Raw genomic sequence first — 16,122 nt, forward strand, 5'->3', positions numbered from 1 at the left:
GATCTGCAGGTCGGTCTGGCCAAGAGGCCATTGAAGCCCATTTCAAACACGGGCACGCAAAATACAATCGCTAATCCGACATGGACGTGTATTTCTTTGGAATTGAGCAAACAACTGTGTTTAAAACCTTTGTTTACAAGACTGCTACACTTTTTTGATACAATCTGGAGTTCAATGCACCGATTTAAGTTTAATTTCAGTGCTTGTGTCAACGAGGCTATGAGGCTACGGCATTGTAAAACAAACCCACCACTGAGACTACAGCATTGTAAGCCAATCTACCATTGCGGCTACAGTGTTGTGATCCAACCTACCATTGAGCAAGGCCTTGAGGTGCTTGAACCAGATCTCGCAGTGGTCCACGCTCAGGTTGTTGAGGTGGGTCTCGCGGTCCTTGAGCTTGGCGCCCTTGCGTCGGCAGTAGAAGAGGGTGATGCCCAGTAGGGTGCCCCCGCTCTGCTGACCCACCGTCCGCCGCCGCTTCACCTTCACCGCAAACACGTCCTTCACCTCCACGAAGCCCGCCTTCAGCTGACTGGCCGGCTCTACAGACACACACACACACACACACACACACACACACACACACACACACACACACACACACACACACACACACACACACACACACACAGACACAGACACACACACACACACACACACACACCACAACACACATAAACACAACATACACATGACAAAACACACACACACACACACACACACACACAACACACACACAACACACATAAACACAACATACACATGACAAAACACACACACACACACACACACACACACACACACACACACACACACACACAAACACAATGACACAACCATCAGTAAACAATACAATAATACATCATTGCATAATGCACTACTGTGACCTTGAAAATAATTAGGCACTCCATTAGTTTCAAAGTAAAGTAATTGCAGAGATAAATTCACACCTTTTCATTTCACACCAAAACAAAGCAAATCAAATGACAGGTAAGGTTGTGCACTGCTTTCTACAGAACTCCTGAAGTACTTTTTCATCAAAACAAACATCCTTCAACAAGACAGTTCATATACAGAATCTTCCTCACAAAAAAACATATTTTAGTCGTGCATATTACATTTTATGTCATGAAGATTGCAGTTATGTGTATTTCCCGTTGAAAGTATTTGCTGTTTTAAGTGGAGACATGCATCATATCTTCTGATGAGTGTGACAAAACAGTGAAACGGTCACATACGAACTTGCCCTTCAGCATCATTCTGATGTGTTGACTATAGTCTGGTCTCTTTCACTTTCTCAACCATGAGCTAAAAATGGTGTCATCCGACAAGCTGTGATTCAGCCCAACCAGACTCGCCTCCCACGGATGCCACCTCCAAGATGTCTGTGTGTCTATGTCTGTGTGTCTGTGTGTCTGTGTGTCTGTCTGTGTGTCTGTGTTTCTGTCTGTGTGTCTATCTGTCTGTGTCTATGTGTCTGTCTGTGAGTCTGTCTGTGTGGTTATGTGTCTGTCTGTGTGTCTGCGTGTCTGCCTCTGTCTATCTGTCCGTCTGTGAGTCTCCCTGTCGCCAGCGCTCTGTCTCTCTGTCGGCCCTAAATGTGTTTGCGTCTCCTCATGTGAAACCCTTTCTTCATTAGCCGAGCCCCAGCCGCACCTCCGTGTTTCAGAACATTAACTACCCTCTCACATTACTGCACAGGACACCCTGCGCCATCTGTTCACACTCAGCCTGACGCGACGCCACGCCACGCGAGCGCTGCTCTCAGATCAGCTCCGCTCAGCTCAGCGCGGGTCTGGCCCAGCTCACACAGCAGCAGCAGCAGCAGCAGCAGCATCTAGATGCCTTTGTGTCTGTCACACAGATACACACACACACACACACACACACACACATATACACACAGGGACACACACATAGAACATACACACAAACATATCTACACATAGAGCCCCCTCACACACACACACACACACACACACACACACACACACACACACACAGACAGACAGACAGACAGACAGACACACACACACACACACACACACACACACACACACACACAGACTTACAGATAAATAGACAATTCATGCACATGCTCTCTATCCGTCTCTCTCTCTCGCCCCCTCTCTCTCTCTCACACACACACACGGACACACACATACACACACACACACACACACAGACGCACACACAAACACAAATATACCCACACATACCTCCCAAAAAAACAGTCAATTTAATTAGAGGGAATGAAGCTAATCTCTCCCGGCAGAGCAGTCTGTGGGCTGGCTGGGGTGGGAGGACTAAACTGGCCCCGGTTCAGAAGCATGGACAGGAAGAGGACACCGGGGGTGGGTGGCCATAGATCTGGACCACAGCGAGAGAGAGAGAGAGAGAGAGATATACCAAATGAGGGAAAGAGATGGATGAAGAGAGGGAGGAAGAGTGGGTGGGAGAGAGAGAGAGATGGAGGGAGTGGGTGGGAGAGAAAGAGAGGGTGGATGACATGAGAAAAAGATGGATAGGAGAGATGGAGAGAGAGAGAGAGGGAGAGAGGGAGAGAGGTAGGGCCCCTCCCCTGCTACATTACAGTAAGCCGGCGCCCTGTCTGTATCAATCTTGGCACATCTGTCTGATGCAAACCGTAAACAGGATTACAGAGGGACTTATCTGCTTGATGCTAATTGTGCTGCCATTTTCTGCACATGTCCACGCTTTCACAGCAACCGCTTTTCATGCAAACTCTCCAAACACTACTACTAACTAAAACCACAACTACAACTCTGAGCTGAGCTGAGCTCTCTCTCTCTCTCTCTCTCTCTCTTTTTTTTTGTGGGCTCAGCTCTTGCGAGGGAACCCTGACTGGATCTGTCTGTGTCTGTCTGAGCCCTTGGCAATGCCTATTTATTATTCACCCTGAATCAGGAGGAGTAACAGTTTGCTTTAAATGGGCTTAGCACAAAGCAGGAAACTAGGGGAGCAACGGAAGAGAAAGCAGGCCAGAAAAACACATGCTGTGCTGTAGTTTTAACAACTCCACCGCTCTTTAGAGTCAATAACAATTTAAATTCATATTCCAAAGCCTGGGACTTTCTTTTAAAAAAAAAATGAGATAAGAGGGAAACAGTACACATAGAAAATGGATTTTTTTTTTGGGACATGGCTTCAGTCAACACTCATCACTCTTTGTCTTACTAATGCGAGGATGGGAGCTATGAGACTTCTACTACTAAATACTCAAACAGCAAACACGCTGTTCAACTGCATAAAAAAATAGATAAATATTGTCGCTGTCATTTCGGTGTTACTGATTAGATACTGCATGCGTTTCAACAATAGTGTCAATACTCTGCAAACATGTATTGTTTGGTCAATTTAGTGGTATGTATACACACCCTTTATATGTATTGCATGCATTGTGTATACGTATATGCTGTGCGTTCTATAGAGCATACTCCCTGTATAGTTCACAGCTTAATGTGTGTGTTCTGTATATGTGTATTCACCCCCCCCCCCTAGTTCTATCTCCAGGGCTGCTCTGAAGGGCATTATCACTCATGTCCACTTAGCCACGGGGGAGTCACATGTAAGGAATCCACAACAGGTTACATAATCAATATTCCATTGACGCGGGTCACCGTGATGCACGGGAGTGTTGCTCAGTCATTTTCCACCAATCACGCGTCCGCCCCAAGTTTGTTTACAGCTCCTTAGGCCCCCAGAGCTGCCAGCTCATCTCAGGGAAAAAGGCTGCTGTCAGGAAATACAATAAAAGCCCTCTGGCTTGGCAGCACTGTTAATCCCTGTCCCTTTCATATCCTTTAAGTATACTACTTGTCATCAGAGTGTTGACACGTGGTGGGTCAGGCCACCAGAAGCAGTGCTTAGCACATGCTGAAGATGGGTGAACACACCGGGCTATAAGTCTTCCTACCCGGCCCGGCAGAGGCCTGAGTCTTTGTTGTTTTTTGGCTTTTTTTTAGAGGGGGGGGGGGGGGGGTTCTTTCTTCAGGATATGGTTTTCAAGTTCTCAATCCATACGGGCTGAGTGGACACACCATGGGGGGCCTTGCTTCTCTGCTGGTGGTGTATCTATGTGTGTGTGTGTGTGTGTGTGTGTGTGTGTGTGTGTTTGCTCCAGGGCATAGCGGCTCAGATGTAGTATGGGCCATATGCTCTAGGTCATTGCTCTGGATGGGCGCTGCTATGGGCCAGATCAATATGGCTGGTCTGGTAGCACACCAGGTCAGATGACATGGAGACCACTCCACAGTCTGTCTCGGGATGGACCTGCAGTCTCCCGGGACCTTATCTCAGTCACTGACAAGTACATACATCCAGTGCATGCACTCAGCCCTACCCCCTACTTTAAGCGCTTTTTCATAAAGATTAGAACTCTATATAATGTTACTTGGGATGCTGCCCACTGTTTGCTTAAACTACACACAAAGGCATATTTTATTAGAGCTTTTCCCATCTAATGGCCAACTGCACACATACGCTTTGCATTTATATGGCCCACAAAAAAAAGTAACTGAAAGTAGCGGCATCTCTTATCAAACAATTTTCACAAATGATTCATTTTAGGATTTTAATATCATTGATCATAGATAAGGTATTGTCTTTGCTATGACTGTAAAATGTGTTGCTGCTAACAGATCACAAATGGCTCTTCCTTCCGCAAAACCAGTTCCTCCTCTTCTCTCCATCCTGCCAAGTGTCATCTTCTTTTTTTTTTTTTTTTTTGCTTGGCGCACATGACTCTGATTTAAGATGACACGACGGGCGCAGCCCCTCGTATGGGGCGCACAGTGAGGCGCGGGGGGAGATTAAATAAAACTGTGCACTCTCCTAGAAAACTTTATTGCTTCCAGATGGATACAAGCTTCCTCTCGGCGCTCCTGACCGCCTGCCTGCCTGCCTGCCTGCGGAGGATGTGGAGGGGGGGATGGGGGGGGGGGGGGGTTGTCGCCGTCGGCATGTCAACGCGCAATTAATGTATGGAACAAAAGGAATCAATTGTACACCCATCTCCTGCACATGCGTAATCTAATATGCCCTTACAATCTAACAGGCACCGCTCAATAGTTGGAGGATTTTCAGGAAAACATGTTTGCACTGATAGATACAAACCAGAATGTTTTTTAAAAGGACTATTCAGTATTTGTTAATCTGTGGATGTGTGTGTGTGTGTGTGTATGGACTACTGGAATATTCTGAGTAGTACACCTCTACTTCACTACACTGCTTTCCACAGGCCCATTTCCAAACACTACCATGCATGCGGAAGTGCTCATGTAAGCTCCACTCTCCTACCTCATTAGAACAAAATGGGGGGCATCTAATACATGCCACAAAATGCCTACATGCCTCCTCATAGTCGCCCTGCCCATTGTTGTCAGGGTTTGTGTGGAGTCCCCCGCTCCCCTGCCCCCCCCCCCCCCCCCTCTCTCTATCCCTCTCTCTATCCCTCTGTCATTTTTTTCTGTAGATGAAACTAATACTGTGCGTTGACAAGTGTCCAAGCTCCGCTCGAGGGCCCGTGCCAGGCCTGCGTGCTGCTCTTTGCCCCCATGTTGTGTGGGGCCATGTGGTTCACAGCAGGGCACCTGAGACCATATTTTCCACCTGTGCCTTCGGAGGGCTGTGTGTCCAGACACACAGACAACTCCAAAACCCAATATTTACATTTTTATATTGCCATTTCTGGGGGGGCCCCCGGGAAGCAAACAAAGGAGACGGCGGCGTCTGTTTGCTCCTTGTGTGCAATTAGAGTACGACACTGTATATTCCCTTCATAATGCGGTAGGGTCGTACACTCTGAGGTCTTGCTAGGGGTAGGGAGGGGGACTGTGTTCACTGAACAATTCAACTGATTAGGTTTTTATAACTGTAAATGGCAGGATAAATATAGATTTGTTTTGTCTTCATTCAAACAATCCTGTTGATTTCCTAAGCCAATTATGATATACATGTGTTTGTTTTGGTTGGGTATATTTTTCTAAGGTCAATACGCTCTTTAAATCTTTGTCATTGTTTTTTTTTTTTTTTTCAAGCAAAGATATTTATCTTGCTGTGTTGTGATATTTGTTCATTTTTTACTTGCCACAATAATAAACATCCTCAACAACAATCAATTTGAATTTCAAGATGGGTACTTGAAAATCAACAACGAATTGCCCCCCCCCCCCCCCAACCCCCCCCCCCCCCTCTCCGTGAGTATAGACTCATAATATGAAATCCAATCCTGTGATGGAGTCCATTTTCCTGGGCTGCTTTTAATTACTCCCCTACACCTGCCCCAGTGTGCTTTAGACCGGAGTCTCAGGTGTTCTCGAATGAGCAGAGCATGACTTGGCATAATGAGCGCTGAGGATGCTAATGACACCTTGCTTTGTCAGTCAAATGTCTCTTTTTGCTTTCTGTGGCCTGGGCTGGGAGAGAGGGGCGGGAGGCGGGGGGGAAGAGGATGGGCATGGAATCAGAGGCAAGGAAAAACACTGCAAAACTAACTGAAGAGAGAGGAGAGAGAGAGAGAGAGAGAGAGAGAGAGAGAGAGAGAGAGAGAGAGAGAGAGAAAGAGAGGGAGAGGGAGAGGGACAAAGCCAAGAGAGAAAAGACTGATCTGCTCACCAATCACAAAATGCATACACTGATGTTATGACTACAGAATACTGCTATTTCCGAGCTATTGATGTTTATGTTTCATCGTTATTCTTAAAAATATTGTGACATGATCATAAATTGTCGCTATAACTCGGTGCAGCATCTGCACTGTATTTAACCTAGTTTGGGATTTCCTCCAGGCTTAAGTCCTAACAGATTTGGAGAAAAGTTTTGCTAAAATATTCGACTTTTGACACTTTATCCCAAGACATGAAAACTTGGACCGGAGGAAGCTCTGTGGAGCAATCAGTGGAGTCCCAAATCTGAGGACTGGCTAGTTAAACCGGTGACAAGAGACCAAGCTCAACTGACCTCAGTGGTCAACAAGATTCCACAGAGTTCTGGAAAAAAAACAGGTCACTTAAAATCTCACATCAACACCACAACTTAGCTAAGACTTCAAAGCACTTCCAAAAGTGTCCAGTCCAGTTTGTGCGTAACACATATAGAATTCATTTTAATCATAACATTTAAGCATGTGGGTGACCCAATCCTAGATGCTGTGCTTGTCAGCTTATTTTCTTTTCTAGGAAAACAGCTATCTAAAACGTATATTCATGTCAACAAATTCAATACCTCCGACTCAACGTCATTCCATATATACAGGAATTACATTTATCTCAAACAGAAAACAAACCTAGGTTTAGATTAGGATAAATGAAAAACAATTCAATCCGTGTGCACTGTACAAGACCCCAAGCCAAAGAAGAAAAGATGCACATTTGTGTCAACAGCTATGTTGAAGCAAAGGCAGTATATCCATTCTGAACATTCATACTAATTTTTAGAAAAAGGAGATCACGGACATAAAATCCCCCAGTGCATTAATGTCTATGTAAAGATTACAGTAACACAAATAGCATTTTAATCCAGCTCAAATCTTTACTTTTGCTTCAACACACAATCCATATCGATACAGTAAACAAAAGAAAGGCAGAGCTCTAAGACATCTCCCCCTGGACTTGCACTTATACTGGCAATACCATTACCAAGTCCCTATTCTGTTTGTCTGCAGTTTGGTCTCAAACAATGTAGACACAAACATAAACAGTTGCACTACTGTTTCATAGTTCATGTTCTGATTTTGCAGGACACTGAAACTGCTGTACAACCCAATAGTACTCACACACTGTTAGAGCAAGCAAGGGAACAGTCTCATCTACATACAGTGAGAACTGGAGGTGTTAATCATTGAGACACATCTACAGAGAACAGTACAGAACAATGTACCACTCTGGCCAGTAAGATACAAAGTCGCTGAGTTCAGACCAAGAGGAAGCAGCTTTGTGCTTTGTGCTCAAGTCATTGCTAAGATACACTGACATTCAAGTGTAAACAAACCACAACCTGACAAGACACCCACACAGAACTTTCCTCACAGTGTGACATTTGTTCTCGAGTGCTGCAGCATTTTACACCATGTTGTGAGAACAACAAAGACAAGAAGTCATGAAATGTCAGATTTAAAATGTTATCTGACTGTTGCAATTTTGAAATGCCCTCTTTAATGGAAGAATAGCACGACCATTATGGGCATTTAATAACACAATATTGCAAAGTGATGAGAGTTATTGTCCAATTCTAAAGAATAAAGGGGGAGATGTTTTGATCCTCTATCCCCAGGCAGAACAGAATCACAAAGCCGTCAAATAAAGCAACCCAGCATATCAGCACTGGTGTGTCATTTTTTGGCAGTTTCATCACATTGGCATTTGGTAAAGGCCATAGGGGGTTATTAGATGGATGCTTTCTGTGTAATGAGAGTGCTGGCTTAATAACATTAGCTTGGATCACAGATAAAAAAAAAAAAGCACTGTCTATAAAGCTTAAGCAAAATGGAGGCCCTCTTGCACCAGGCACTGCTGGGGCTTTTGAAGGCTCTGTTCAAAAACAACATCACCAAGAGATACATGCCTTCGCCTCAAACACCTGGACGTGCATCAAAACACTTCATTTTCTCTTTCTGCTCGTCGCTGATGAAACAGTTTCACTTCAACCACCAGGCATGCATTATTTATTTATTTATTTAGTGTGTGGCACTAAAAGCAAATGAGTGACTCACTCCTGGGCTGGCAAAGAGTGGCAGGGAAGGAATCAAAGTCAAACAGAGGCAAACCAGCTAGTCAGTGTATTGATACTGACATAATAACAGCTAAGTTCATAAGTGGGAAAACTTGAAAGTTTAGGGTTTACCAATGCATGGCTCTAATTTGGCTATTAAATCAAAGTGTGTCAAAAACGTCCACCAGTTTAAAAAGCAACACATGCTTTGTTAGCTTCATTAGTGGGTGTGCTGGCATATTGCAAAGACTTCCCCGCAAAAAGGAAGTCATACACTGATCTTCCTTGTGCACTGATGCAGATGGTAGTTTTTGAGTATCATTTACTTGGACATTTGCTAACTGTCCACAAGACTAGCAGATGCCCTACTTTAGGTGGTCACAACAGTGGACCGGGGTCTATTACCAGCACATCTGTCACATAGGACTTTTTGGCATCAATAACATTTTTCTCTCTTTTTTTCAGGATAACCTTTTAGTCTCTGGATGCTATGATACAGGCAATGTGAAAGTCTATATGTCCACATGCTGTGTGATTCAATGAAAAGTTTTTTTACAAAAAAAGAGCTTTTGCAAGAACAGTACTTGCATAAACTATTACACCCATTACAATCAAGGTATAATTTGCTAATGTATAGACACGTGTAGTGTATTGTGTAGCCTTCATGCATATATGACCCATTAAATAGGCATAAACGATGGGGGGTCACAAAATAATTCTGAATAGTTTTGTCTTTCGAGGTTTACTGTAGGCCGCCTCCCTCGCCAAAGTGTTTTCTGATTGGTTACAATGACTAAGTTGCAGGGAGCGTCTTATCATGGCACTGGGGGAAAAACATGACAGGTCATAGTCCTTATGGTCGGCCATCGTTTCTCTACACTGTTTTCTTAAATGTAAACACCGGCTAATGCTCATTAATCCCTGCTGTATCACTGGCCAATTTAGTCACACCTAGCGCTAGCGATTTCGTTTTACGCATTGACTTCCATCGTGGTAGATTGTGTTCAGCAAGTTCCTTCCGATAAAGGGGTCGTGTAGTGTGTGGCCCATGTTTGATTTGGAAATGCTGCTGGTGCAACCTCACAGAAAAAGGAACAGAAGCTAATTGTCATGGAAACAGAAAACACTACGCAGCTCACCTGTAGGGGTCTCGGGTTGGATGGGAGTCCATGTAACCCGCGATGTAGTTAGAACTACATCATGGCTCCGTTTCCCTATCTGAAATATTCCCCTAACTATCGGTTCGTCATTGCTTTTTTGACTGCAGTCGCCTAGTAGATTTTCGGTTTCAGAGGGCTCCTCGGTGCTTAACTGAGGGGCAGAAACGGAACGTTTACCGCCTGTTTGTGTCTTCCTCTTTTTCTTTTTCTTCTTACCAGCGCGATGGCTGGTATCTACGGGAGACACCGGTTGCATCTCGTGTAACTCTTCTTGGCTCTCTGACCATACTCCTTGGACGTTAATCGAGCTTCGTGGACTTTCGTACATTATTTCGGCAAAGTTGTTTGTCAGCAGGTGGGCTCGGTGTAGTTATTTTCGAGTCAGCGCGCTCCCGCTTGCTGGGATTTCGTATGCGATCCAGTGAAACTTCCTTCGCGGCACAATTGGACTCCCTCAGCGGCGCGCGCTCCCGCGGAGCGTACCTTGCGGGGACGCGCTGGATACCTTTCACAATAGCCGTCTCTGTTCTGAACACCTTTACACAGAAGTGCATCTGAATATCCATTTTACGCGTCTATAAAACTTGTTTGTGTGTGATAAAAAAAATTACACATATTGTTACAATTTTAGATGAAGAGTGTTTTAATAAATGTCAACAATTAGTTATCAACATCCCAAATCAATTAGCAATATTGTAAACAACATGTGAACTACTTGTGAAAAATACGAGTAATTTACACCGACCAGGGGTGGTGATAGAGCGGTAGGAGTTTTAAGTTGGCCCAGCACTCCGGACAGCTCCTATAAGGCCGGGACGCCGAAACACGTCCACCTTGCAACCTGCCTGCTTACATGTCTGCAACTAATTTCAGAGAACTACATGTTTTGCTTGCAGCGCTAACTTCTCATTATGCCGTATAGCAAATACAGTCATAGATTTCTGGGAGATAGTCGCACTCTATCCCTCAAAGTTTTAAGTGTAGCCTACCCATTGACGCGCGGGCGCACACTCACTCACTCACACAACACTTCAGTGTTGAATCTCAGTCATCCTCGATGGGACAAAAATTCGCTTGTTCTGGAGAATTCCCTTCACGAGCTCTTCCACTGATTTCATAGAAATGTTTAATAATTTGTATTGACGCGGTGATCATCCCTGTAAAACAGCTCCAAAGAAATAAACCTGCAGAATATCCATGCAACAACCTTGACGTGGATTTTGTTGTTATCCCATTGGGTTAGATGTATTGGTTTATGCAGTGAGTGTTCATGCATAAAAAAGATCATTTTCATAAATTAAAACCTCCCCTGCAGAAGTAACATCTGTGCCTCTCTCACTTTGCATAAAAGATTGTGGCACGAAAATGCCCATCGACTGACTGCAGCAATTCGTGGTATGGCAGCAAATATGTAGGTTTGTTCATCAGGCGTTCATCTACATCAATCATACACTTTCTGTGTTCCCGGTTTCCATGCAGGCTAATACATGTCAACGCTGCATGCTTCTTGGTCACATTTTCTTCTTCCAGCTAACAGGGTCAGTTAGCAGATTGGGACCGTGTGTTTCTTACAGTAACACTATCCAATGTGATTTCCATATGCAAGCCTAATATATATCGGTTATAATATCGGGATGCGTTCAGACCATTCTAGAAATTATATATAAAAAACTTCAACAAATAATTGTTTTGTGTGATACAAATAAATAATCCACGTCTGGCACATTAATCGTGAAGTATGTCAGTGTCCTGCCAATAGGGTGACCGGGTTTTGGCTATTTGAAAAAAATAATTTTGACTCAGCCAAGGCTCTGAGTGTTCATTCACAACCCCTTTTTCTGATTCAAGATCCGACAGTGCATTCAGTCCTGATCAACAAAGTGTGAAGGACCCTGAAGTGGCGCATGTCTTAACTCAAGAGTGGATAAAAATAATAAACTGCCATTGTAGGCAATGAAATCTAACTAAGCTGTTGACGACCCAAAGAGCTTAGGTTACACTTTAAAAAAAGAAAATCCCTTACGACTTGTGTCAACATTAACCAACAAAACCAGCAAAAAGTTCCAAAATGTCTGGCAGGACAATATTATTTTCATAGTTTATAGACTTAAGACTGTTCAATTCTCGAGAGCAAGCCTACACGGCTGACCAACCTGTCGATTGTAGGCCTACCAACAAATCCTAAATTGTACGTGTTGAACTATAGATAATACTCAGCATTCAATGTATGTAGTAAAATATTTAATGCATTGAATAATAGCAAAAATCATACTCATTCACATTATTCTACAAATCATTGAGTGGGCTCCATGAGACCAACATAAATACAATAATCCCACTAGAACCACATTGGATGATACTTCAAGGTGTTTCAACCAAACTTTGAATGCTGCAGCAATACATCACTCTACATTTTTTACAAACAGAAGTACAGCACAAATCCAAACTCGGAACCACGCTTGTTGGACTGCAGTCGCACATGCAACACATCTACTGCTCAAAGGGAGGAGGGATGGTCGATAATGATATACTGAAGCCTATGTTGTACCGATTAACAACCAGAAGAAAAGGATTGAGTATGAAGGTAGGGTGATTGTTTATTATCGTTCTGTTATGACAGTCCCTTGTTTAGATTGTACACAGGGTGCAATTTTCAGATGATAGTCAAACGTTTTATGTACATCAGCAATACTTTTCCAACACCAATTATGTGGGCGACTGTCGTGACTCCCAAGTCATTCGTCCATTTTCTCTCGAATAATTAAGCATTCTTGATTGTTTGGAAAACAACAATGTTGGGAGAGAAACGATCATAATTGTGCAATTTTGCATGGTTTACAGTAAATAATTGCTAAGGCAACATAACAGGTTTTAAGCACTTGCCTGCCGTTTACATCACTGAATAATAGCTAGAATAATTATTAGTTTCGTATAAACATGAGATAACTCTATTTTATAAAACATTGACATGGAGATGGTTGGAATGATGTAGGAACTCGACTTTATAAAAAATGAATTGACAATTCTATACAAAATCACAACAAAATAATTCAGCATGGGATAGATAAGTAGTAAAATGCAGGTTGAAAAATATAAAATCTATATTATTATTTTTTATAATTGGCCCAGTATCTCGTTTAAAAATTGCATAGTTTCCAAATTATTGCTTATGATTTTGTAACATGGATAATCAACACATTCTCAATAGGGTCACACCTATTTCCTCCTGTGACCGCAATGTAGAAGCGCTATAGAATACAATACATAAGGTGAAAGAGAATATGCATCCTCACTTCTCCTAAAGGCAGTAACAACAATAAATACATACATAAGATTAAGCATATAGTGTTGTTGCTCTTTCGCGCCGACGCACACACGGGCACCTCAACACATAATAATCAAAGTCTGTTTAGAAAGTTTCACGTGATTCATGAATCGTGAAATATAGCATTTAGCTGGGCATTCATGACCCTCTCGTGGTGAGAATGACCCTCGTAGGACATAATGTTTTCCATCGGTATGTCACAGCGCTGGGCAGAGCTCGCGTAAAGCGGGGCATGGCCCTGCGGTCCCGCCAGTCCTGCCGCTTGATAGTGCATGGTAAAGGCGTAGTTCTTTTCGAACTCAGACGAAGGCTCGTGTTTGAAGGAAAAGTTCCCGTTCACACTCAGAGGTGGGCTAAGAGGTCCATCGAATGACGGACTAGTGCAGTCTGTCAGAGCGGTTTCGAAGAACGGTTCCAGCGCACTTCCATACGCGTGTGGTTTGACATGAAATATGTGGGAGCTGTCCATTGTACCATAAGGAGGGCTAGGAAGACCAGGCGTCTGGTAAGAAGAGTAGGGGTGAGCGGTGAAGGAAGCACTTGCTGTTTGCATATGAGCGGGGATTTCCTGGCTTTGCTCCGGGAGGAAAGTTCTGGGGTTCAGTTGGAGACAGCCCGCCACCAAATTTGTGGTAGGTTGCGACAAACCCTTGCACAGGGCCTGCACAAACGACATCAAATCCGGGCTTTTGCCAGATCTCAGAGTCTCAGACAGAGCCCAAATGTAGTTTTTCGCCAAACGCAATGTCTCTATCTTTGACAACTTCTGGGTCTTGGAGTAACATGGCACAACTTTGCGCAAGCTCTCAAGTGCATCATTGAGTCCATGCATACGGTTCCTTTCCCGCGCGTTGGCCTTCATGCGCCTGAGTTTAAACCTCTGAATACGAGCTTTTGTCATTTTCTTCTTTTTCGGTCCACGTCTTTTGGGTTTGGTGTCATCTCCCTCCTCTTCCTCATCCTCTTCCTCGTCGTCCTCTTCATCCAGTCTGTTCATTTCATCGTCGTCGATGTCATCTTCATCCATGTCTTTATTCATGGAATCATGTGCGCCGTTTTTCTTCTCCATGTCTTGTTCGTCTTGGGAACTCTGACACTCGTCTGTCCAGTTGGCTGTATTCTGTGACTCCAACATCATGTTCTCCTCAGTGTAAGACTTGGTCATGATCGAATACTGAAAACAATAAAAGTAAATGGTCAGTATGACAAGCAGGATGGATGGCGTGAGTGCAGACAGACAGACAGGCAGACAGACAGACAGGACTCATGCCACGTAAACCAATATATCACCTGTAGGCTGTATGAAATCATCACTGCTGACTGTCAATGCTGTTATGTAACGCAGTAATCGGAATATAAGTCGATAACACTCTTAGCAACTCATATGCATCTCCACGAGACATAATGATTAAAACTTGAACGAACTGCATCATTTACAGTTATTTCATGTTTAAGTACAAAACAAATAAAACAACTAAGTAGTTTCAATTGAAGAAAGTGGACGCAGTAATTTGTTTAGTTCTAAAGTGGAACAACTCTGAAGATAATGAAATCAGTGCAAGTTGTTCAACTTCCAGATGAAAATAGGAAAGATGAAACATTCTGAATTTGGTTTTAGATGTTAACAAGTTCTCCCAGACATCACCTGCCACATGTGACATCTTTCTCCAACATTACTAGTAAATCACATATGTGCACGTTTCAATTACAGCATAACTGCACAAACAGATTTATGTTCCTAGTATGCCAATACAACGCACATGAACAAAGTTCACAATAAAATAAATGGGACTCGTACATACCTGATTTTGCAGAATGTCTGTTATGATAGTTTCATACCCCTCTTGGTGTGCAAGGACCAACGAAATGGACTGTGCCTGCGCAGGGGATGCTCCGGTTATATACGGCGGCAGCTGATGCTGAGGGATGAACATGTATATCTATGGCTACTGCTAAAACCCTTGCACCAATGACTGGGAGCAAACCCCGCCTCTTTCCTCGGCACGCGCCATATGGCCGGCTACGTCAGGAAAACGGCCCCAAGCGTCACGTGACATCTTCCATTTGTATTCGCCAGAGCTCCGTATTCCATCCCTTTGTGGCTAAAAGAAAGTGGCCATCTGTCGCCAGTTAGAGACTCCGTAGACCTGTTTGTACCCGCAGGAAGAATTAACCCTTTCAAGCATAGGACACATTCAATCACGACCATCTCTCTTGCCCATCCCATTGAACACGTGTTTCCTTGTCTTTATTTGGATTATTCTTTATTGGGAATCATAAATTAGTCTCATAATCGAGGAGCATTCGAAGTAATAATTAATGATCAGATTGAGATGTGTCAGGGAGTCAATATTTTGCATGACCACGCATCTAAATTATATTGTTATTGTTGGTGTATGTATAAGCTATTATGAATGCAAAAAAAGAGAATAACAATTTTAAGAAATACTGAGCAAAAAAGCCTTTTGTTAATGTCTTTGACTTTTTTTATTTTATAACCTATTTCGATTTGAGTGACAGGTCAGGTAGAATGTAGGCCCTGTGTTGGTTGCCTATTCAGTATATTGGAAAGTGTTTGCTTCACGTCGCGTCTTATTTTTTTCAGCGAGGGTGATATGTTGTAAATAGTGGTTGTGGAGTCTGGCGCGAGACCCTCATAATGAGTCCCTTCTTTTCAAGCTGCTGGTCGGCACGCGAGTTGCACGCGCGCAAACAAAAGCCTGTTTCACGGCTCACTAACCTGATCCAACGTCCAAAATCTGCTGTTTTCTATTCAATTTAATATAATCCTAAGGAAAAAATGGACGTGATGACCGTTGAACAGTCAACGAAACAAAAGTGACACAATGGTCAACTAGCCTACTGACCATATTAATTTCCATGATAGGGAAACAGTTATAGTTG

General features: G+C 43.4%; 2 protein-coding genes across 2 annotated transcripts in view; both read right to left on the reverse strand.

Moving 5' to 3' along the window:
* Positions 1-10,221, reverse strand: part of cerkl (ceramide kinase-like) — a 48,017-nt gene extending 37,796 nt beyond the window's left edge. Inside the window, 3 exon segments of the mRNA XM_062533418.1 lie at positions 315-531; positions 9,205-9,221; positions 9,873-10,221. Of these exon segments, the coding sequence (XP_062389402.1) occupies positions 315-531; positions 9,205-9,221; positions 9,873-10,221 (583 nt within the window).
* Positions 10,222-12,121: 1,900 nt separating this feature from the next.
* Positions 12,122-15,079, reverse strand: neurod1 (neuronal differentiation 1). Its single transcript, XM_062534183.1, has 2 exons — positions 15,021-15,079; positions 12,122-14,392 (listed from the first exon to the last, which is right to left on the reverse strand). Exon 2 carries the CDS (start codon positions 14,381-14,383, stop codon positions 13,322-13,324), a length of 1,062 nt encoding a protein of 353 aa, XP_062390167.1. The 5' UTR covers positions 14,384-14,392; positions 15,021-15,079; the 3' UTR covers positions 12,122-13,321.
* Positions 15,080-16,122: the final 1,043 nt, after the last annotated feature.

The sequence above is a fragment of the Sardina pilchardus genome, chromosome 4, assembly GCF_963854185.1.
Source record: "Sardina pilchardus chromosome 4, fSarPil1.1, whole genome shotgun sequence".
NCBI lineage: Eukaryota > Metazoa > Chordata > Actinopteri > Clupeiformes > Clupeidae > Sardina > Sardina pilchardus.